General features: G+C 37.6%; 1 protein-coding gene across 2 annotated transcripts in view; it reads left to right on the top strand.

Annotated features, from left to right (window-relative positions):
* bcl2l11 (BCL2 like 11) overlaps window positions 1-17,761 on the top strand; it is a 31,418-nt gene extending 13,657 nt beyond the window's left edge. Inside the window, exons 4-5 of one of the 2 annotated variants that reach the window (XM_023326890.1) lie at window positions 16,778-16,979; window positions 17,072-17,761. In XM_023326890.1, the coding sequence (XP_023182658.1) occupies window positions 16,778-16,942 (165 nt within the window). In that variant the 3' untranslated portion in view covers window positions 16,943-16,979; window positions 17,072-17,761. Of the gene's footprint in view, window positions 1-16,777 lie in introns of both variants that reach the window. The other variant, XM_014472047.2, reaches the window with a different exon arrangement.
* Window positions 17,762-25,627: the final 7,866 nt, after the last annotated feature.

The raw sequence follows: 25,627 nt of genomic DNA, 5'->3' as shown, positions 1-25,627 counted from the left end.
AAAGAAGAAATTTGAATAAAACCTCTCACCTGGTGCACACTGTCCAACTCCATCATTCTTTTCTCTTTCTTTCTGTTCTTTCTTTCGGCTGCATACATTGGTTTTGAGTCGCAAATCCCAGCAGGTATTAGGAATCTCGTGTAAAATTACACAACCTTGAAATAAGTAGAATTTTCATTTGAAAAAACAAGGTTTAGTTTGAAAGGCCTTGTCTGGTGACACTATTTGTGTATCCTTTACAAATGTGTGCAAAACGTTGTCGATATTCCACTAATGTCGAACCCCCCCCCCCCCCCCCCCCCACACACACACACACAATTTAGCAACTGCAGTGTTTCCACAGCATAAGAAACACAATTAAGATCACTCATGAATAAGCTTGTTCTCGCGATAAGTCTTTAAAAAACTTGCAGTGACAACATCCTCCTACCACTTCCTGCTGTCTTCTTCGTGTTTCGTCAGTAGTAACATCCGGTCGTTGATCACATGACTCTAAAAAAGTGTTGCCATGAGTTTTTTTATGAGTTTTTTTTTTCTTTCAAAATTTTTGGAATTACATGGTCAAAGGAAATGCAGCTAAAGATAATTTAAAATCTGTGGGTTTGACACAGAATTGAATTTTGGAATATTGGTGCTTTTATTTTGAACAGTACTTGTTCGCTTTATTTTGAAAAATAAATGTTGATTCTGTTGTTGAATCTTTAATGTAGACCTATTAGGGTCTACATTAGTGCCTGATTTCTACATTAAAGGGTATAAGGGCTTTGAAACCTACTTCCAACCAATGTAAAACTGAATCTTTTCTTATCTGCTAGTCCCTATCAGTTTGTCCTGTTTTCAAGCATTACAACTTAAAACACAACGCTCAGGAGCACATTTTATATCACCACTTAGTGCGTTAACATCAGGAGGAATGTAATGTGATCCTTATGTGGAGGATTCCCTGGACTGATGTTTGGTACGTGATAAGAGACACGTAAGGCCTGGCTGCTTGTTAACCTCACTGCTGTGATTCAAATGGTCACCAAACGCAGGCAGAAGGGTGACTGAACGTGAGTCAGCACCTAGTCACATTAAGCAAGTTGGGGGAAAAAAATCTGAAGTGTGTATGTATGTGTGCGTGCGCGCTTGTCTTTGTGGCGAACCTAATTTGAACATGGCTGCAGAGTTATCTGGAGTATGCGCACGCATGTGTGCTCGTTCTTGCTGTAGAACAATGAAGAGGCACAGATAAGAAAGCGGAACAAGGAGACTCGTTCCTTGTTTTCTGGCAGGCAAAGTTACACATCGTTTGACAAACCGCTGTTGTACAGCACGTTTCAGGCTGATCACTTTTAATCACTCGCTAGGTAATGCAACCTTTATAAATGTAAATTTGATTGAAGCTTTCAATTATTTAGCTATGACATGTTCAGTTACATTCACTCCCAAAGGATTTGGTTTAAATTTGAAGAAAAAGACAGCTCTACCTTTGATTGGATCCTGCGCTTCTGAAGCAAAGTAGGATGAAAAGATGCGAACCAAGCTCTGCTTTAAACTGCAGACTACATTCTTCCCCATCTGGATGTTGCAAACCACAAGCCGTTCCGTGACCTTCTTCAGGTTTTGACCTCTTAAACAGCTATACCACAAATATTACTTAATCACTGAGCAATCTGCATAGGCTATAAACCCGTGACAGCATGAGTCACGGTCATCTTAAAGCCAGTAAAATCTCTATGGTTTTCCCAAGTATCACTTGACTTAAGGTGAGTCACAATTTCTTGTGTGAACTCAGTCACAGAAGAGGTCATACTCTTGAGGTCGTACTCCTGAGCAGTGAAGAAATATGAAAGAAAAATAGGCTCATCTGAAAAACTTAGGCAATCCCATGAACTGAGCAGGCCCATCACATTGACTGATTCATATCTGGCCCTTGTGCTGATGAGTTAGACAAGTGAATATGGGATGTTTTTCCACTGTTCTTTTCAACAGTGATCCTCAGTTTCCTATATTTTTCCTTTGTAACAAAGCAATTCCTTTTTTACAACACATTTTCTAAGCAGGTTTTCATCTGTTTTGGACGATCTAATCATAGGGCCTTTTTATGTTTTAGGAAAGGCAGAAAAACAGTGAAGCTATAAAATTATATTCCTATTCCCATTGACAACAAGACCATGCCTCCTACGTGCATTCATATTTTTTTTCTGATTTTTAGTAATAAGGACATTTCAGAATGTTTTTATTTATTGTGATGCACCAAGAAATCAACGCAATTCTCAGCAGCTCTGACAGCTGGAAACTCAAAACGTTCCATCTTTTTCAGGTCAGTGAAAGCACCATAGCAGGTCTCACTGATGTTAACACTGTTTGTTATGGAGGTTCTTAACAAGTGAAATGAAAAAGACTCAATGTTAACTATTTTCACTGTCGTGTGTTTAAAAAGAAAGACAAAGACAGAAAGAGTGAGAAAGAATAAGACTTCAGCAGATAACAGCAAGGCTGAACAGATACGGCAACTTTGGCAGGACTGTGGGACAAAAAATGAGCTATTTTCCCCTATTATTTTACTTATTTTCTGTCAGAAAAGTAAAATAAGAATCAACAAACCAATAATATGTTTGTAGGCCTGTCACAATAAGTAATAAATCAATTAATCGCATGATAAATTAGAACAAGTTAAATAATTTTCATTTGCATGATTTATTTATCGTTTGTTCTCTTTCTACCAAAAACTGGATGATAAAAGTCTTCAAACTGGTGTTTTGGTCTTAACTACCTTTTTTTTTTGTGAAGGACAGTTTTGTTTAAAGAGACGTCATAATTCATTTTATTTGTTTTTTTCTGTTGTTTATTTTGCATATTTAAAATGTCTTCTAGTACCAGTGTTAAATGTTCACTGAAATTTAAAGAAAGTTTATTAATCTTTGAGAATGTGTTCTTGCATTATTATGCCTTGACCGTTATAGTTCTTGAAAGTTGTCTCAAAGCAATAATGTTATTGTTTATCGCGATAACTTCTGGGGTCAATTTATTGTCCAATAAAATTTGTTATCGTTTGTCTGATTCCAGAGAGTGATCTGATTTCTTTTTAATTCACAATGCATTACTTTTATGGAAAGTTGACTAAATCCAAGGATGGATTGTTGTAAAGATTATACTTTCTGTTTTGCTACACCGTCATAATAGAGTTTATTTCTTTGGTGGCGAAAGACGAGGTCAAAAGAAATGCAATATTTGGAGGAAATGACAGCAGACATCTAAACAGCCTTCACATTTTCTTGTTTAAAAATGTAACTAATGTGTCTAAAAACACAATAATTGTCTCCACACAATATGTAAAGTGGAAAAACTACATTAAACATTGAAGCGCACCTAAGGATGTTTTATGGTACAATTTCTTGAACTACTTCACCACGTTTTCCCATTGTTAGGTTTTCTATAAAGAGTTAGCCTCCTGTGCCTGTACTGTTGACAAAAGAGCTTATTTCAGGTTCAGTGCCTGGAAGCCAGCGGGGAGCGAAGGCTGCATATGGCTATGGAGGATTTTGACGCATTATCTGTAAATACACTAATTCAGCCACACGGCGTTGCATCACATCCATTTTGTGCCAGAAAGGTAACTAGAACTCTAAAACACATGATTAATAAAATCTTAGTGATCTTTTTTTTTTTTTTTTTGCATAAAAAAATAATACATTCTGTACTTTTAAATTCGCTCTTGTTTCTTTGTCCTCATCTCTTCCAGAATCTCTCTGTATCGGTGTCTCGGTTAAACATTTACACAGCGCATGCATGATTGTTGGTGTGTGTTTGTTTTGAGACATCTGTGAATGTGCTCAGTACGATGTACGTGCCCATTTCTGTGTGGTGTGTCAGCCTGGTGTCCGTGACTGTGTAGTTTCATTACGCCTCAAACCTGTGGTTAGAGAACTCTCAGGGAGGAGAGCACAAGGTCTAATTATCCTGACCAAACACGCACACGCCCACGCACACACGCGCACCCACCCCTGCAAACGCAGAGGCACACACATACTAACTCCAAATGCATGATCCGTCATCTGTCACTAAGAGGTGAAACCCTTTGTCCTGAAGGCAGAAATAACCCTCAGAAATATTGTAGACCAGTAGGGTGTGATTTCTTGGCTGCTTATGTCATTCTCTGTGTTTCAGAGTGTGTTGAAGGAAAAATAGCGGGAAAAAAAAGACAGGATATTTTACCCCTACCTTATCGTTTTCATTAACCTGTGCAGTTCAGCTCAGATTTGGTGTTGAGCCTGATTGGAGCGTGGCTAGTTGAAAGATTGTGTTGTTGATTCGTTGTGTTGGATAAAACCATTTGTGTAACTCAAGGAAGGTTTGTAGTAAAAAAAGAAGATAGAAAACAGGAGAACAGGAATCATTTTCTGACTGAAAGTTTTCATTAGTCCGGTTTCTGCAAAGCGAGTCTCGTGCATGTGCCCCTAAATGTCAAAGTATTCAGCTAGTCTCCCACTGCTAGTTATTGAATCTGGAGTATAGCAAGTATATTTCACAACACATTTAAGATTGTAAAATCCTTGCAGTTTTTTATTTACACTACAGGATATATCAAGCACACCCAAATGTTTTGGGTAGTGTGTTTAAGCTTCAGAACCTCTGTTTACTTCTGCTGCCTGCTGCTGCCAGGTGCTTCTCTCCAACCCCTCCTCCACCTTGGCAGCTGAATTACAGTGAATCCCCAGTCCCAATATTTACAAAGTCACCTACTAGCAGATTTGTCTGTAGAGCACATCTAAATTATTTGAAAAAAAAAAATGCAGTTTTGGAAGCTGAGATACCTCGATGCTATCTGACATCAGTGCACTTTGCAAAGCAGTCAATCCAAGAGCGCCATTGTTTTTTTGGCACTGATTGACTGTAAGAGCAGAAATAAGGAACAAGGTAGCTACTGTGGTGTTGCCAAGACTGTTTCTACTGCACATAATAATGCATATTCTATGAGCTATAAAATGGGCAATAATAAGTGTTTTTAGAGAAGGTCTCAAGGTCTCACAGATTGTTGCTATTTGGGCATCTGTGCTTAAAGGCGCAGCGTTATGTAAAATTGACATTTCTGAGTTTTACATCTTTGTTATAATGTTAGTCCCTCAGCAACATAGTACCTGGAGTGTTTCTTTGATTCTTTGATGTATGTTTAGGAAATCCTTCAATCTCCATGGTAACCAATCAACTTGACAATAACACCTGGTTGAACATAGCGTCTCCTTCAAAGTGCAACTCCTCCTCGAAGCTGCAGTTTCCAAGTTTCTGAGCTTCTGCCTCACAGAGATGCCTCCCCAACAATGTCACCCCTCAGCTCCTTCAGACTAGCCAGCAGCATTTAGCAAACACCTGGTGGACTACCCACCAGGTGGGTGGACCTGGTGGACCACCAGCATAGCTGGCATCAGATGGGTAGTTCATTATACAAGCTACTTCTCAGTGAATTGCTGGTAAAAACGCTGTTAAAGGGTTGGTAGAGGAGTGATGTTATGTGTGTTTCAAAAAGAGCAGGAGTTGTTAGAGACAGTGGCCCAATTTCAAGATGTAAAATCAAGAAGTAAAATTTATTTTAAGTCACACACACATACCCCCCCCACACACACACATACTGTATATACGTATATATATATATATATATATATATATATATATATATATATATATATATATATATATATATATATATATATATATATATAAATAGATAGATATATATAGATAGATAAATATATATACATATACCTGTATATATATATGCTGCAACTGGACAAATAGATGTTTAAAAATTTGTCTAAAAAAACTTCAGAAAATGAAGGAACTGATTCTAAAGAACCAAACACAGTTCAGACAAATTTGAGCTGGAAAATAGAGATAACTGGTTTCCGAACATAATAATCTTGACCCAGAAAGGGATGGTATGACACAGATGGGAAGTTTTGACGTCACTAGCACTGCTTTTTGTTTTTAGGCCAGCTGCCTTATAGAAAAGTAGCAGCCTAAAAACACAGTTAGAGCTGCATATCAGTACTTCCTGACCATCCAAAATACCGTTATCCTGCATATCGATTGCCTTAAAGCAAAGAAAAAAGAAACATGTTACTCCTATAACCACCACATCAGAAAGTTATGGCAATGACACCAATCTGACCAAATGATTGTTGTTTGTGTTTTACAGTTGTTGTTTCACTTAGTTGTTGGATCTTTAATATTGTTTTGGTTCAGCCAAAAGTTGTTGCTGAGCTATAATGCTACATTTATTCAGTGGCTCCCACAAAGAAAACAAACTGTAAAGACATATTGTTGCACACTGCACACTGACTTTGCATGCAATTTCTAAATCAGTGCATGTTTGAGAGTGCCTGTGTTTTGCTGGCTTGCATGTAAAAAGATAATTGGCAGCCACAAGCCAGGGAGCACACACATGACACTCTGAGAGACTGCAAGTTTTGTGTTTAAATTTTGCTTGGAGGTCTTGCAGCAAATATATCATTTAAAAACCTTTTGAACATTTGGAGGTATGCATTGTGGCAGAAAGAAATTAAGAGTAAGGAAGGCAGAGAAGGAATATAACAAAGCCAGAGTCCCGTAATGTGGTGTGTGTGTGTCTGTGTTCTTGTAAGTGTAGCTTTGTTTTGAGAGCTATTTTTAAGAGGCAGCATAGTAAGTTGTGGTAACCAAATAAAATCACATGAGCTTTTTGGCTGACTCAATGTTTCCACTGTGAAAAGAGCGACACAAGAAGAAGAGCAAGAAGGCAAGCTGTGAAAGTTAGGATTTACTGCAATGGAGATTTGTCCTCCTCTGCTGAAATTCAGAGATAAAAGGTTATAATTAACCATTTAGCAAGCAATATTATGTGAAGCAATGAAGAATTTATTGCATTAAAGATTTTGTACAGAAAGAAACCTCAAATCATGCATTAAATCCCAAATCTAAATAAATACAAAGCAAACGAGCGAGCCCATCAGGACTATAATAAGTCAATATAGTATGTACTATAGACTTTAATAAGTTTATATTGGTTATTGTTTTGGCAAGTGATTAAATGATTATGTTTCATTTGGTTTTTCTCTGAAGTCAGAGCTTTGAAATGGGAAACATGTCACACCCTAGCTCGGACCGTTCTAGTTACGAGTCAGAAAACACTACTTATTGTTCATTGTTATGGCGCTTACTCCTACTAGCAGTACAAACCAATGTCAATGTATTTCTTTCAATTTTGTGTGTTAAAAAATGAAAAGAAACATGTTCAAAGATAGGTATTTTTTTAGGGCTGACCATATATTTCAGTGGATAGTCATTTTTTTAACACATCAGTATCGGTCTGATAGATAAAACTGGGCCGATATTACCAACCAATGTTTATTTACATCCAGTTGCTGTTTGTTTCTGGAGGATGAGGGAAGGAGGCTGGTCATGTGGTATTTGTTTAGTCATGTGACAGTGATAGTGGAGCTGCTTCAAGAGTTTATCTGAAGTGGAGAAGCAGTGGTGAAGTCAGCAATGTGGTAGTTTGTTTGTTTTTCCCAGTGTCAAAAGAGTAGGATGTATGTTTGTATATATATCAAGTAGAGTACATTTCAAAAAGAAAGTGTCCGAACACTGAGCCTAGGGGTACGCCACTGGAAAGACAACAGGACAACGATGTTTGTTCTTGCTTTGACACCTTGAAATAATATACAAGTTTTAACCAGTAGGGAGGCATGCTAGTTTACTCCATCCTCTAACATAGAGATAGTTATAATTGCTAACAGTGGCGAAGCAACAGTAAGGTCCAGGAAGATTAGACCCTTTTCCTTGTGGTGCACCTTTTCGCCCCGTCATAAAACAGATTAAAACATGGACGTTAGCCACTCTTGGACGTTAGGAAACTTAAATAGTCAGCTGTTAGTGTTTTTATGTGCAAGTGTTTATAATGTGTTTCTATAGTCTCTTAAGTTATGTCCCTGGAGATCGTTTTTGTTGCATGTTTTGGCTTGAAATCCCACACTCAGCCTGCAGTTTGTCAGCTGAGCAGCACATCTGTTTCTAGTTGTGGTGAAAATCCAACCCTTCACTCTGACTGTGATGTATTACCATTTATCAAGATAACTCATCAGCCCTATTGTTAGCTACAGTGTATGATTTGTATCCTCAGCTCTCCAGACATCACTGTTTTTATTTGGATTAAAGCACAAGATTAAAAAATAAGGATTTGTTTCTAATAAATTTGCGTCTAATCTTTATTCCGACCTTAGCAGTACATTTTCTGTTTTTACATTTGATTCTAAGATGCAGGAGTAACATTAAATCAATATTTTTCAATTGCTAATAGCTAATCTATTTGTGTTCAGAAAGCTAAAACAAAACTGAGAATTTGAACACTTTTTAGCTGAAATAATTATGTTATCAGTTACAGTACATGGGCAGTTGACCAGGGTGGCATTAGAAAGGGGGTGCACAAGCACATGATTAAAAAATACAAATGATCAGTTCCACCTTGAAAAAGTTTTTTTTTTATTATTGCTTTTGCATGTGAGTTGGAGCCTCCTGTTTGCTACTGAAAATCGATCTGAGGTTGTATTGCACTGCATCGTACAGCACCTCCAAATTTGAAAGATTTCTCCATTTTGATTGGCTGGGGTATGGATGGGCTCGCTCAGGGTGCCGTTTATGCAAGAACCACAGGAAAGAAAAGAAGACGTCATTTAAGTAATGAAGGTTAAAAATAATATACAATACAACTTTGGAGCGAAGAGTGGGGCCACAAAGTCTCCATAACAACTATTAGGTGCTCTCTGCATCCCAGCTGATTATAGAGTAGGCAGCCAGAGAAAAATCCATTTCTGCCCAACCACCACAGATGCAACAAGTGGTGTTTGCTAATTGTAGTTGGGACTAACTGTAACTGTTTTGTTTTTTTTCAGCAGAGCTAAGATTGCGGATGATTTGTTGATAATTTCACTTTTAGGTATTGTGGCATGATGCCGTGGGCTTTTTGTCTCCAAAAGATCACCAGAAAATGTTTATTATGCCTTCTAATATGACTCAAAGAGCTTTAAAGAAAGACATTTCTGGAATAATTATTCAACATCAGTCTGCTGGTAAACTATGCTGCTCTACACATTTAAAAATAAGAAAAGTATGTCATTGAATGCAAAATTAGTCTTTATCTCGACAAAACAACTGACTAAGATATGAACTGTTTTCCAGGAAATTGCCTACCACATAACAAAATGAAGGAGTTCAAGATATAGAAATGTAATGTTCCAATAGATTTAGAACGACACATCGTAAAGTAAAGTAGCAGTCATGCAGTATTGAAACAAGGTTTCAGTATTCTGCAGTTCAACCGTCTTTAGTGTCAAGTCATTGCTGTGGTCGATGAGGTGAAGAACGGGTTCCAAAAACTCTGCCAAGAAAACCCGCAAGCCTTGTTTATGTCTTCCACAGTGGATTTCGTGATAGATAAGTCATTTTGCAACGATTAACACTGCTGCAAGCTAATTACCTGTAATGACAATATTGTTAGAGTTTCCAATACAACTTTCGGTTGTATTGGAAACCGAAAGTTGTATTGATTTTTTTTTCTTGTAGTAAAACTGAAACTTTTGATAATAAACAGAAAGCCGTGTTTTCTCTCCGCAATCAAAGGTAGCCCTCTTTTTTTAAAAGACTTGTGTGCAGAGGCTGACTTAATAAGTGTTCACTCGAGCTTCTGCTCTGACAGAAATTCTCATGTATGAAGATGGCAGACATTATGGTTGCAGAAATGAAATAAAATTCCTAAAATAAACTCCAATCAAGTTAAAACTTTACTCTTCCTTTTTCTGCCAAAAACAACAGGTCTAGTTGGTCAGCTGGGGACAAGTCAGCATTAAAGTACTGAGTCTGTGTCTGTAGTTGGGTATTTGCTCCCATGGTGTTCCCTTAAATGTTGACTTGAAAGATTTGAAGGTTCCCTAAGGCGATGATATGAAGGAAAATATACCCTGAAAGAAGGAAAAGTATCACATGTCCTGTCAAAATAAAGTGCTTGTGCAGATGTGCTTCATTTCTTCATCTATGGTGGGAAGTCCTACACAGTAAAACTGAGTTTGGGGTGATATTTACGGATGATAGTGCACATAGTCCAGAACAAGAAAGCTTCTATTTCTGCACTTTGCTTCTTTGCTATCATTGTTATTGATTGAACTGAAGAAGCTGCTAAGCCCAGCTTTATGTTTATCCCTACTTACTCAGATATCCAACCTATTCAGTTAAATAACCTATCAAACAAAGATCAGCTTTGTTCAGCCAGAGGGAAACATTTCCCCTTTAAAAACCAAGATGGGTCAAAACCAGCCAATATGCGGCATTTGGACCTTTGCTGCTTGTCAGTGGCGGGGCGTTGAGTGCTTCAGCTCTTCTCTGTACTTAGCCACAGAGCAAGAGAGCCACTCTTGCTGCTCCTAGCAGTAAAGTCAATTTTACTATCTTCACATACCAGGTATCTCAAGAGAATTTGGAAATTAAGATTGCCCTCTTGATTTTTATATTATCGCTTGAGGTGCGTAGCGTTCACTGCAGTTCCTGCTTTAAACAGTAGATGTTGCTGCAAATGAAATCTGCTTGTGTTCCACAATTGGTAGTGAAAGAACTGATAGAAAAAAAAATCATTACTAGTATTATGTAAATATCTACTGATTCAGCTACAAAACTTGTCCTTTCAATGTTAATTTTAGGTATTTTTAGAATCATATGTCATGTTTTGTGAAACAGTCTGTTGATTTGCATCTATGCACATGCATGTGAAAACAGAAGTAGCCTACTTCCAGACCTTTTGTGCTCTTCCTGATAGGCAAGCACCACTTGCACTGCTTGTTGGCTGCTAAGCTGTAACTATGCATTTACTCAGTAGATGTGTATGGAGAGAATTTGGCCATGACTAACTACCTCTTTGAAGAAGTAGTCAGCTGTGCCTACGATTGAGGCGCAGTTGGCTTGATGTAGTTCTTGTTTTTTTTAGCTCATCAAACTTGCTAGTATCTATCAAGTGTGGCAATTGAAGGAATTTGCCACAAGAATCAGTATGCTCAACCATCCATGAACAGTGTGGGAGGATTGTTCGCTGCTCACAGAATACGTACAGTGTGTCAGAGCATTTAGTTCAGCACTGTTTTATACCTGAACATTTATACCTGAAGAGCTAAGTGCACAATGCAAAGTTTTGTGGCACAACTTTAAAATGTGACATCAAAACAAAGCAGAATGAACTTCCCGTTATCACTAACTTTAAGTTCCTGTGATAACTGGAAGTTCACTTTCTCAGGCAGCTGCAGGAGAACATCAAAGTTTCTCAGGCAGGTGCAGTAGTGGGAAAACGGTGGGCTGCACCAAAACTATATGTCAGCAGCTGTTTTTCCATCAGTGTTTTTGTATGCATGTTTTGAAGTATTACATCAGAAAAGGTTGATGAAAAGAGCAACATTTGAAGTAGCTTTCTCAATGCTTCAAAACAAAAAAGGATTTTGGAAAAATAAAATACACTTTTTTTTTCAGAAAACAGCTCTTTTCTGAAAAAGAGCTGTTTCACCAAAGAGGGGAGGTAAACACATTCGCTGAATAATTTCCGACGCAGCAAACACTCCAGTCCACAAGTGGGTCCGTGCCTTACTAGAGGCACGAAACTCAGAAATGTTTCGAAATCTAAACCTCCAGTATGGACGGGAAGGGTCACTTCATTTTTCTGGGATGGGTGGTCCATGCTATGCTAGCTTGCAACCTCCACATCTTGTTTATTTCAGTAGCGCCAACATCTGATGAAATCATGCTTTGTGTAGCCTGGTTGATTTGCTCCAAACCTGTAGATGGAAATGCCCTAATTCACATTTTCTCTTTTTCCTTTCCTTTTGTGTGACATTTTAAAAGTCCACTCAAAATTTGCACAACAATTGGACAGAAACATAGCTAGTGAACACATCTTTCAACAGCAATGAGATGCATAGTGTACTTATCCTAATTAGTCACCTGAGACACAGTCAAGCCAAATGTAAACATCATTGGTACTGTAGAAAAATCAGCTAACGTCCAAATGCCCTCCTGTACGAGTCCAAACTTGCACATTGTTTGAGATACAAGTCTGAAGAAGGTTCATTGATGAGAGGATTTTCCCAACAGCTGCACATGCTGCATTGAGTCATATCAAAAACATACCAAATAGTGACCAGGATATGTACCAAAAATCTTTATTAACATTGTCTGTTTTGCCATTTGTATTGCAAAACAAAAGTTTTTTATTTCTCTATTTATTGCTATTACATCATAGGGTAATTATGTAATGGTATGTAAAATATGTACAGAGATAAAGTGTACTTCAGTTTCTTGGAATCATAACAATTGTGACAGACTGCTTCCACCTTTATGTTCCTGTCAGAGTCCATTTGCATAAAGTTTTGCGTTATCCTTCCCCAAGTCTCATAATTCAGAAACATGTTTTGACAAAGTCTACTTCACTGTTATACTTTGGACATCTTTTACAAACCCAAATCAGCGGAAATGGATTTAATACAAATGATTGGAAAGACAGAGTCTAGTGCTAAAACTGAAGCTATTGTTTGCTCAGTAGCTGTATTTTATGTTTCCACCACTGGAGGCAGTGTCTCTATAACTGGTAAACTGGTTCAGGGCCAGAAGAAAGAAAGAACCGTGTTCTCAGGAAGGTTTATGGAGACTGCCAATGAAAATGTTGATTGTGCACCACACACACACAACACTGTGTTTAACTCCAGTTTTCAGATATTAGCTGATCATGACTGTGGAGTATCCATGTTGATTATACCAACATTAATAAATTCAGATATCCAGAAATTAATTGTGAGATTTGTGTAGCTTAACTGTCTTTCAGAGAACATATTCTCTACAAATAATCAAAATAAAACTGATAAATCATCACACCCTAACTGGACATTTAAAGTGGTTAAAATAAGTGGTTCCACCTCTTTGCTTGTCAAAACCCAAGGCGGTTGCTTTATTGCACCAGTAAAAAAATGTTTGTAGTACCAGTCCAGGTTAGGCATACCCACTACTTTGATGGAGAGAAAAAAATCCTATTCCTTAAACTAAATCAGAAAAAATTGCTTCACTTAAAAATGGTACAAGATTCCCTCTGTATAGAAGTCAAAGATACAGATTTGTCTTTGATTTGCCACTCACCTTTATAATAATACGTTTGAATGCAAAGCTGGTTCTTTGTCAGTCAGGAGCACTTTCTTTATTTAAGTTTACTTAGTCATCTGTGAGCAGTGTGTTTGACTTGGATCCAAGTGAGAAGTGAAATTAGAACCAGACCGTGTTTCAAATGTAGGGTTAAATAGTCTTCCCCTCACCTGTTTCCTCTGCTGGCAATAAGCTTTTCTGTGGTTTCTGGCTCACCACACCGGCTTTGATATGCCTCTCTTACTTTCATCCGAAAAGATCCTGTTTTTCAGAGTGAAGTCTTGCCCCGAGGCTGGAAATTTATTCTCTGCCAGCCATTGACTGGGTAGAATTGTAAAGTCCTTCCGGACAGGCCGCATTTTGTCGGCTGAATGCCAACTTAGGTTGTAAGGCTTGAAATGGGGATAGAAAAAAACTGGGTACAGCTGCTTCAAAAAAAAACTTCTTACATTACTGTAAATGACCTTGTTGCAGCAAAAAAAAAGGTTTTCCTGAAGTTGTATCTATTAGAATGAGAAAAACAGTGTGAGTTTATCTAAAGCAGTGTCACCTTAGAGGTACAGCGTAGGCTTAGCTTTTTACTGTCATTCCTTCAAAGTGGCTTTGTGAGTCAGCTAAAAGTCCATTAACCCTAAAGAAACAGCTTTGAAAAGGAAAGCAATTCTTACTTTCAGAAGTCCACCAACATATTAGCAAAACTATTTGTTTGCACTCAACCACCAAAGTGGTAATAAATCAAAACTGGAAATATCTGTTTCCAGTTGGTGAAATTAAAACTATCCTGTACTTTGCATGGTGGATATCCTCTTTTTTATCAACAGGAACCATACTGTTTCTGAAAAATGTTTGATAGAAATCCTCCCGGTGTGTATAAACCCAGAAGAAATTTTTATTTCTCTTATTACTCAGGCAGATCTGTTGTAATGGAGAATCTGCTGCTGAGCGATGAACCAAGTCCAAAGCACAGAGCTGTCAACAAGTAGCAATAGAAAGAAAAAAAAAAACTGTTTGGGTCTAAATACAGCCAAGTTTCTGTGAATCACCATAGAGGGGTTGCGGAGCAGTCGGGGGAAAACAAGTGGGAAACACTTTGTGAGTAAAATGTTCACTAACAGCCCCAAAATAAAGAACAATAGCACATGATTTTAAGTTAATTGTTTGAACAAATGTTTTAAGAGTGAATTGCTGAGAAGAGCTGCCTAATATAGAACGATCTGATGTGAAACTTAAATAAATATTGAGTTTAAAATCTCTCATTTCTGTTTTTGCCGCTCATAGAGCTTCTGTTCAATCCAGTAGAAAAGCAATAGAGATATTTATTTTCTTTCCTCAGCAGCCTCCGAACTGCTGATGTCAATTTGGAAACTCAGACGTTCATTTTTTTCTGTTTTCTAAAGTCATTTTCCGGATAGACATCGGCTTTTCTCCTAAATGAACTGTAATCTCTCAACATGTCTTATCAGTATTTTCTTAGCTTTGTTTATTTATTGCCATTCACAATAACTACTTGTCATCAGAGGCTGCCAATAGTTCTTCACCCAGGTGTTCCTGCACCTTTTAGCACGACTCCTTCTCATCACGGAAACACTGATTTGCCATTCGTGTAATACAAAACTCCAGGTTGCAACATGAGAAGTTTATTATTTCCACTTGCCAAAACTAACAGAAACAATAAATGCATGTCTGGATGATTCACCCCCTCTAACATGTTGACGACATGGGGCCCCCAACAGGGCATATGCCTTCCACTTTTAAGAATCACAACATGATTTGGCCCGCTTGTTGTGCATGTAGCGTGCTATTAAAGCGTGACAGTGTTGTTTCCTTTCATTTTCAGTTTCCAAAGCAGACTGCAGTAGTCCTGACAAACATGCCTCTGGAAGCAATCCAAGTTAGAACAATATGTGTGCCTCTTAGCAATATGTTTCAGTTGTACTTTTATATCCGTCCAATGTTCCTCTTGTTAAAACTGATGTGATAGCAAGAAATAGCAGGAAATACGTTTTTTTCCCATTCCAAGTAAAGTGCCAAGTCTTTAAAGGACAAGTCCAAGTCAAGTCTCAATCTATATCCAACTTAAGAAGCATTATTTAAATGACAGCATTGTTAACAGATACAGTACATAAAGTAAAGGGAGAGGGTGTCTGAGAAAGATTAGTAGCCTTCATACAAACCTAAGCTATAAAAGCTGGACAACAAACACGTTTTAATGCACACGTGTGCATTAAAACGTGTGTTGGCACCTGGAGAGTCAAAGGTAAAGAGAGAGCTGTGGCAGGATGTTTGACGTCTATACTTACCTGCTTCCTGTAGATGTAAACATGCAGAACATATGTCCTTTTGATTTTTTTATGCCACAGTCAGTCCTGAAGTGTTCACTTGAACATCTGATGTTTAGGACTGTACACTCAGAACTTTTCATGGCTGATCAAATGTCTTAATGTGAGCCTGAGGATTTTTTTTATTGATAGAACAGAATGTCCTTTGAAATGATGTGGTCAGGCAGTGTGTGAATTGAGTCAAATAAATAACATGTAATAATAGAAAAAAGACAATTTTGACGCTTTGGGGATCGTCTTCGGCCCTCTTAGCCTTATACATCTGAGCAGCTGTTTGGACGTTGACCTAATAATTTGGCGGTGGCACTAATAATGTGTTTGTGGTTTCTTTTTGTGCCAATAATTAACATTGTTTGCGGAAAGAGTGGGTTTCTCATCTGTTTCTTACAAAGAAAATAGCAAAAGCACTAGTTTTAGACGCTGTTCACTTGCCTTCATCAAGATATAGGTGTAATATGCAATGTGATAAAAGGGCTGGACAAAAATAGAGAGTTTCAAAGAAAAAAAAAAGAAGTTGTCTCATGTTTACCAAAAACATATTATTGACCCACAACACTTCAGGAAAGATTGTCTGTGGACTGGCAAAAGGAGGTTTTCCAACAGGACAATGATCCAAAGCACACCAGTAAGTGCACATCCCAGGGGGTAGAGAAAATCATTTTTTTTCAGAGCGGTCTAGTAAAAGTCTAGATTTAAATCCAACTGAGATGTTTATGCACCAGAGACCTCAAATGTGGCTGAAATAAAATTATTCTGTTTAGAAGATGGAGCCAAAATTCCTCCACAGCAATGTGACGGATGGATTCCCACTTAACATTGGCTTGTTTTTACAAAGCTTTTTTTCGCCTTTCTAAATGAAACGATAACTCCAAAAACACTTTCTGTACTCACTTTGGTTGTCTTTGTTAATAAACTTTATTTGAACATCTGAAATATGTAATTGTGACATAAAGCTCCATTTGTGTTGTCGGGAAAATGAACATTTCCATGACTGTGAGTACAGTTGTGTGAAAGACTAAGTGCACCCTTTCTGCTTCTGTTTGAGAGGGAAGTAGGTCCGGTTTTGCTGGAACATACTGGCATTGGATGTAAGCTGTCAAAATCATGTTTTAGAAGGATTTTTTACAATTTTACCAACGTCGAATATGAAAAATTGACAAGCGTTAAACTGCAATTTGTTCCTGCAGGGCTTATCAAGCTGAAAATTCTCCATTTCTCTCACTAATATAACGCGTCCTTTCTTGTGTTTTCTTTTGTAGAGGATGGCGAGAGGACACCAACGGAATATAGTCCCTCTAAACCTGATGCCGCACATCCAGCAAGAGCCTGTTGCCATGCTTTGTGTCTGCCTTCTGCTCCTCCTGGTCGGACGAATAATGTACATGCAAGGCAACACAAGCAGCCATGACCACTCTCAGGTTTAGCCTTAGGAAAACCCAGCAGACGTAGCATTCTTCTTGAGTATGTTTTGAACATATATCAAATCTTGACTCTTTTAAATATATATGATTTAATATGCCTGTTCCTTCCCCCTTTGAACTCTTCTCTTTTAGGAAGGAACTCTAAAATGTTTGATTTTCCCTCATGGCCTCCGAGTCTCCATCATTTTACCAAAGAGGCAAGATTTGCACTCCGTTTCTTGAACAGAGACAGTCATTTGACCTGAAAAAATATGCCTGTGGAAATTCAAACGTGCCTTGTACAGTTTGTTGTTTACTTTATTAAGATTGATTTAAGTTGTGTTTTGTTTTTACTATTGTACAGAGATTATGTGCTTCCTGAGCGACCACGGTCTGTGACCCAGATTTGTTCAAGTTTATGGGTCTAAAATGATTTTCTCTTATTTTCCGCCTGTCATGCCTTCAAAATATAAGTGCATTTACATTGTCATTATCTGTGTTCCCAAACTACGATCATTTTAAGGTTTTATTTCCACAAAATATGTTGTTCAATATCATCCTTTAAAGCTGATGTAAACAAAACTGCATTTTTATCCAGAAAGAAGAAATATATTGTGATTGTCTCATAACATTGACTTTAAACGCGATGAAAAGTGTTTTGCTGGTTGATCCGGACGGCTGTAAACCTTCTTAGAACTGTCATGCTGTTCAAATGATTTGGAAATGGGATTATGAGATGCAGCAATACGACGCCGTATTATGACGTTTGTAGATAGAGTAAAATTAAGTAAATTTTTGCCAAAAAAATCTTCAAATGTTTCTACAAAAAAAAAAACAAGAACATTTCTGATGTTGAAAAGTAAAAAAAAAAAATAAAAAAAAAATCTACACAAGAAATCTAGAAACATTTTGAGATTAATCACAGAAATTTTTAGCGAAAACTTGGAAATTTCTGAGTTTCAGAAGTCACAAATGTTCTATTTCAGAGTTTCTTTCTAGAACATTTCTGAGATTAGTTTGAAAATTTCAGCGTTTTGCCTAGCAAATGTTTCACTTTTTAAACTCTAAAATTTTCTTGATTTTTAATTTCTGAGATTAATCTAAACTATTCCAGGTGTTTTCTGGCACTTTTTAAACGTTTCAAATTGAGAAACTTCTTTATTTTTCTAAAAAATTTCTGAAATTGATGTTAATTCTTTTTTCGCAGAATCTCACACCCTCTTTTTCTACCCATTCCAGATTTTTTTTTTCCCCATTTGCAATGGGCCTCATATGCCATCGTACAGCAATAATTCTTTTTTTAAATATCCTCCAGTCTTCCATTTTTCTCGAATTCAGTTTTATTTTCAACATAACAAATCAAATAACAACCTTTACCCATGCATTTCATGTCAGAAATACCTTAAAGAACATTTTCTGATGTAGTTTCAGCACCAAATGTTTATTCATTACTTCATTCAAAAATGGCAATAAAAAACAATTCCGTATTCAGCGTTAAAAAAAAGGTTTTGCACCGTTTTAACTCAAACCTACTGCTCCGTGAGCCACTGGTTAAAGCAATAACTGTTACCTAACTAGCCCTACAAGCAGAGTGATGTTGATGAACAAAGTAACAATTTAAATCAAGTCAGTCATTAAAACTAGTCAGTAGTGTCATTTCTTGCTTTGCTGTTTATTAATCTATAAACTTTTCCATTGCTCTGCAATAAGTGATCAAATTTTACGGTCTTCCCTCATCTGGTTTTCTCGTTAGCAGCCAGGGTGAAAGTAACCAGCAGGTTTTGGTTTGTTGACAATTTTCCGTTTATTAGCACAGTGATTCAGACTGAGCCAAGTCTGCTCATGCCTGCCAGGTCATTAAACACTCGGAGAGGTTTCTGGATAGCATCCAGCCGTGGCTAAAACAGTGAAGGGATGGGTGGGGTTTTTGTTTTGGAATGATTGGCTATTAGTAACCAAACTAACAGAGAAAATACAATGGTGAAGATGAAAGAAACATTTAGATTTTAAGCTGTGCACATTAAAACTGTTCAACTGTTATGAAGAAAAAAATGAAAGTTTTGGGTATTGTTATAAAATGTTCTTTTGGTGGAACAATAGTCTTTTCCATTTTGATTTTTAGAACTCTGCTTCAAAAGGCCCACAGCTGTTAATAGGCCTGGACCGGCCTGAACGTATAGTAAAGTTTTAGAAAGTCACAGTTTCAAAACTTTCCGCCGTAGACGGTTTTCCTGCTTTCCTTTTCTTCCCCATCCGTCATGTCTGTTCTTTTCTTTCCCACTTTTCTTAGTTTCCTCCCTGCTTTGTTTACTTCCTACTTTTCGTACCTGTCGTCCTGTCTGTATTTTCTTCGGTCCCTCTTTTGTTTTTTCCCGTCCGTTCTTCTGATGTTTCCTTCTTTTTTCCCCCTGTTTTGTAGAACTAGAACTGAAGTAAATTAATTGTTAAATGTTATGTTTGTGAAAATTGGTCATAGATTCTAGAAGAATATTTCTAAATTGAGGACTGGCCAGTTCAGAGTCTGGACATGAAAAATGTGTAGAAACTGCACTTTTACGGACAAATTGGGCTACAAATTCAAACAGTCATGCTGCGGAAGCTATAAATCGTGCACAGTTTTTAAAATATTTGTGTAAATTAATGTGAATTTTGTCGTATTTGTGGTAAAGTATCACACCATGAGACTCTCGTACCAGCTCAAGCCTAGTGCTAATTTACCAACTGGTGATGCTAACAGGCTAGCTTCACCAGTTTCACATCCAGATAAAATAGTTTCCAGTACCTGCTACTGCATCTTTACTAAGTACTTCACAAAGTGACACATTTGAAGTAATAATGAAATTGCAGCTTACAAATTAAAATCAGCATGTTAGCTAATTTCCCCTAGCATCATTATCACAATCTGTGACACATATGTTTTGATGAAATAGTCTTCTGAATGCATAACGCTAAACAAAAGAGCCCAGTTAGTAATCATAGACAGCTATTAACATTGTTAAATATTAGTCCAAATGAATCTACGCTTCATGTCTCAAATAGTTTTACCATCCATGTATCACACTAATTTCCTTTTTTTGTTATGTTGGAGAGACGCTTTCCTTTTCCATGTAACTATTCTGATTAGTTAAAGCGATGCCGTTGGTTTTTTCTGCCCCCCGTTAAAATGCACAAAGCTTGTCTTCCTTCCTCTTCACCAGTGTTTAGCTGCTTCGCTTCTCCTTCACTGTGACACTGAGAGCGCTGTGACTGCATGCTGATTTCTGATATTGTGCCATGTGAAACCTACAACCTCATTTTGAAATACTGTGTTACAGCCGGTGTGCGAGAGGAGAGCATTTCAGGGAGGAAACCGAGAGACGATTTACTGCTTTCTGAAACTGATATGGAAACCTTGTAATGAGCATATTGTTCGCATGTCTTCTGAAGGTGTTCGAGCACAGAAACGCTTCTGCGCGTGTTTGTTGTGTGTGTGTGTGCGCGTATGTTTATGACACATTCAGGGTTTTAATGACTTGCATCAAGCACTGCTGGAATGACTGTGTCAAATTGTGTTGCCCATTTCGGTTTATTTGACTTTTGGACCATGTGAAAGCCACAACCTTTAGCAGATAGATAATTGTTGCTTGCTGTAATGCAGGAGGATGGCCTGTTATTTCATTGGAAACGTTAGACAGGTTAAACGCAGGAAACTTGTGGGACCCAGAGACACTGCAGCGCGCTGTGCTTTCGCTGAAAATGTTGTAAATGCTTCTATTGAACTTTAGATATACAGGAGCCAAAACAAAAAAAAATAAAAAAACAAGAATGACTCCAGATGACCCAGTACAAGTGTAGCAACCAGTACGTTTTGTTTATATTGTAAACTATAACAAAAATTCAATTGCTTCCAATTTCTGTCCTGGAAACGATGCTTTTACAACTTTGTACATTAAAAGAAATGAATCATGTTGTATGATGTGATTTTTTTTAACAAATAAAAATGATTTTTTTAAATATCCTTTTTCTGTTCCGGTAATGATGTGCATGAAGTCTTCTTATGAGTCTAATCTCAAGAAACAACCTGGCAGACTACCATTCGCTGCAATACGTGGAAGAACATACAGTCTTTAGTTGTCACTTGTGCAGAAACATTTGTAGTGTGAAAGTTTTGTCAATTAACAAGTGTGTTTTACCCCCAACTATAATCATTTTCTCAGACTAACCTATTTAATTGACAAATCTCAATCAAAAAGCGTAAAAAAAAAATCAACATCATGTGCAGGTGCATATCAAAGATTCAGTATCTTGTAGCTTTATTTAACCAGGAATTCGTTAAAAATGACCAAGTCATGCCTAAACAGAAAGCTAACAGGTTGAGTATGAGTCAGATAATCTGTCAAAAAAAAAAAACTGAGCTCCTCTGCCTTATCCCAGTGCTACCTAGAAACAACCAATCAGATCCGAGAGGAGGGCCTTAGCGCTGTCAGTCATCTTCCATGTGGTGCTGCCCTTCTCCTCTTTGTTTCCTTTGCTTGCTGAAGCTAGCAGATCCTGTTGTGAACGCTCAGGCTAGTTAGTATGGCCAAACGCATTTCTTGTAATGGTAAGTTGTTTTTCCGCTACTTTGACTTTGAGAAGTGAGTACATGAGCTTGATGAACAGCACTAACACCCTCCTCCCTGCTCTGATTGGTTGTTTTTGGCCGGGAGTGGTGCATTTCTTAACGCAGCAATAGTATCTCAGGGAGGAGGTGGATCCTTTCACAGTTTATCTGTCACCATGTCGACCGTTTTAACAAATACGTAAAATATTTCTTTCTTTATTTTAATAAAAGTTACATATTTTTACAAAAGTTACATGCTTTAATGTCCTTATTTTTTTAAAAAACTTAAAAAAAACAGTTTTTCAAAAAAATGAATAGGAGTTGGTGAGTAATTACCAAACTCTTTTACTGTACTTTGAAGATATCAAGTTTTCAAACAAAAATATTAACCTACTGATTAAAAGATACTGTAATAATACTAGAGGCAGATTAAGTTGAAATAAGTATTTTCAGATAACAAGCTTAAAACCTTAGTTATCAAATAAATAACTTTTAAAAACATAAGTGTTCACACTGACTTCACAGTTCAGCTTAGGTCATTTTGTTATAAAAGGTTTCTTAGGTGAAATGAGGACAGTTTTCCTCTTTATTTGAGAAACTCTGTCTCTCTTCCTCTTATTTTCATCTTTCTCTTGTCATTTTCTGTGTGTGTGGGGGTGTGTGTTGGCGTGGGTGTGTGTGCGTGTGTGTGTGTGTGTGTGTGTCTGGAAAGTACGGTGCCTTCCACAACTTGGCACAAACACATGCCTGGATAATTATATGTCATCCACACAAAGACACACACACGCACTCATTAACATTCATAACTCACACATAACACACACAAGCAGATCATGCGCAACAACACCACCACCAGATGTGGGTCAGAACAGCAGGTCAGCAGGGTGGATACCTCCACCTGTTGAGAAAGAACAAGTTTTTTTAACCCTTTGCGGTTTTTCACGGTGAAACTAAAATAATTCCATCGGAGAAAGAAATGAACAAAATGTTCTTAAACTGGTCCTGGTCATCACTTTCCCATGACTGTGTAGCAGTGAGACAGTTTGTATCACTCTTTGATAGTGATATAATATTATACTAATAATAATACTGGTGGTGCTAACATATAAATCCTCTTGAGGTGACTGTGGCAAAAATTAGGGGTGTGTGATAACATGTTATTTTAAAGAGCCAAAATATTTCTCAAGAAAGTCAATTCTGTATGGTGAATCATTATCAAGCTGCTGTCCACAGTCAGCCTGATAAACATCAGCTGGTGAAATAAGTGTAAGCTTATTGAAATAATAAGCTTTCTTATTCTTAGAGTTGCTTGGCTTTTTTTTTTTTTTCTACGTTTCAGCCTCTTTCTTTGAAGTAATAAATAAATAAGTGAGGATTTCTTGATAGGTTAGCCAGCAGTTTCAAAAGCAAGAAGAAGTCTCTGCTACTTGGAAATCATCTCACAACATGCAGCTTAATGTGTGTTCTGTAGAAAAAGGAAGCAGCAGCGGTGAGACTCTCAAGGTACAAATAACTTGTTAGGACTTTGAGAATACTGCAACTGGCTAATCCACCAGCTGCTAAGGTTGGCAAAGTTAGCATCTGGTTCATCCTGCCAATAAATTGACCAGAGATTCTTGAAAACAAACCTTTATTATATTTGCGAAAACACAAAAAATGTAAAGTTTTCAACGCTTTTGTTTGGCTTTGAGACCACCTTAGAACTAGACACCTGCTGAAACTGCACTATGGGTAAGTAAAAGCTGAACTGGATTATTCAACACTGATTTCACGTGTAAAGCTAAAACTATGTGATTTGTGAAACCTTTACTCTATTGCAGATGACTAAGGAGTTTGTTCATTTTCTCAACTGAATTGCTAACAACTTGTCTCCATTACTGTCTTGTGAGGTTGATGCAAAGCTTTTCCTGTAACTCTGGCCCTGACATTACTTTTCAATGGCTTCATGGTAAACATCTGTCCCCTTTAAGCTATCGCTACCCAGGGTGTGAGACACCGCAGGAACCAGGTGTACACATAGTTTCCTCACCGCTACTGTTTTCCCTCTTAACTTTGCCCTGCTTGACACAACGACTGAAAAAAAAACTCTTGTTGCTGTGGCTTTAGGGCCAAGAGGAGACATATTCAGGATGCTGTGGTCAAAGACCTTCGGTCTATTGCCTTCCTCTACTCGATACCGCGCCTGTGGAGCGTAAGCCAAAGGAAAAAAAAAAAACAACAATATTCGTATTGTGTTGAAAAGCCGCAGCACACAAAGGAGTTCTTCCTTGTCACATGTCTTGTATTAGCAAGTTAAATGGGGAAAGTATGTGGTGCTACTTTTTCAAACACAAGAGGTTTCCACACCCGAGATGGTAAAGATGCACACAATAGGAGTAATTCATAGAGTAGATTCATACAGAGATTTGTCAAGCGGTGAAGAGGACAATGCTCATAAAGAAGGTTAGATCTACGAATATCAGATAACAGGAAAGTGACGTAACTGCAATTCAGAGAGAATTGCTGAAAAGTCAAAGTTTTAAATGTCATAAAAATTTCTTTCTGTGTATTAAAAACCATGTTTGTTTTGCTTAACAGATTCTGGAATCAAATTCTGGAATTTGATGGTGCATAGAAGATTGTAAAGTTCATTTTCTCAAGGAAAAGCCATGTGCAAATGTTTACATCCAGCTCTAAATGTGGATTGAAGTCGTGTTTACAACATATCGAAGTAGGTGATAAATTAGTGTTGGTGCAGTTTGGCTTGCAGAAAAGCTAAAACTCAATTTAATAAAAAAAAAAAATCAAATATATATATCAAACTGATTTTGACTGCAGAATGGATCAAAGTTTTCAGCGGGATGAAGATCAAGTTACTGCAGTGACTGTCATTTGTTCTTCTATAAAATTCAGTTACTGTTTTTTACTGTTCATCTTTGGCTTGTTTTAAGTACAACCTGCAAATAAAACACAACAGACAACACAACATGACAGTTAAATTCAAGTTCGTTTAATGTAAGATGTACGTATATTCCTCATCATATATATAAAAACATCACTTACGCCACTCTGACACTTGCATCCATGTGATTTAGAGTCAAATTTGCGCAGCCGTGAAAGATGCCACCAGTTACAAAGAAAACATCTTCCTCTAAAGTTTCCCCACTTACGGAAATTAATTTGGTTTACAGCAGCTACCGCTGCGCTCAGTTCCCACTTCCCAGTAACATCATGATGTCAGAACACACCTGTCGCCACATGCTGGCAGCAGACGTTACAGGCGGTTCCAGGCTGCGATGCAAAATAGATGTTTGGTTTTGTTTCCTATGCAAAGTTGAAGTTCACTGAAATCTAGCTGTCTGACAATGATGCAACTGTTTGGCAGCGGTGCTGTCTGATGCAGTGACCTGATGTCATTGTGGCCAAAATGAAAGCCTGTTAGTGAATCAGTTGGCTGACACACATTCCTCTACTGCGATCTGACATTAGAAAACATCCTCCACTAATATTTCATAGCACAATCAAGAAGCCATGTTACCTTCAGTTGCTATAAACATGACTTAATACAAATTGGACTTTGCAAACTGATGCCTTGAAATTGGCCCCTGTCTCTTTAAGAAGCTTCCACTCTTTCAGACATTCACTACAACACCCCTCCTCCATGATGTGCATAGAGTTTACTCTTTAATGTTGGCCTGTTCAGCCAAACTGAATAAAAAAAAAAAGTACCTTGCTGATTTATAGCCAGAGCGTGACTCAAGGTCGACTAGTGCTATTGCGAGGAGCCCCAGTTTGATCAGCGGCTATACGGACACCAATAGCTCTTCACTGGGTAAAACCTCAATCAGTTTCAAAGGAATTGCTTTGGGTGCAACATTTGAGAAGGTGCGCAAAAAGGAATGTCAAACCATTTCAAGCCAAAGTTGCCTCTTGAAATATATGTATAAAATGTTCTTTTGAGCATAAGCCCATGTGGTAAGCACCTTTCACAATACTCATCATTGCACGTCGTGAAAACACATTTCATAGAGCTGGGGTTCTGGTAAAAGACGATAACAAGAACAAGAAATCCTACAGCAGGTTTGGAAAACTTAAAAAAAAGAAATCCAACCGACACAAACTTGTACGTGTTCCTGTCCATAGCAGTG

The sequence above is a fragment of the Xiphophorus maculatus genome, chromosome 22 (assembly GCF_002775205.1).
Source record: "Xiphophorus maculatus strain JP 163 A chromosome 22, X_maculatus-5.0-male, whole genome shotgun sequence".
Lineage (NCBI taxonomy): Eukaryota > Metazoa > Chordata > Actinopteri > Cyprinodontiformes > Poeciliidae > Xiphophorus > Xiphophorus maculatus.
The sequence above is the reverse complement of the archived record's forward strand: the minus strand, read 5'-3'. Positions and strand labels throughout refer to the sequence as shown.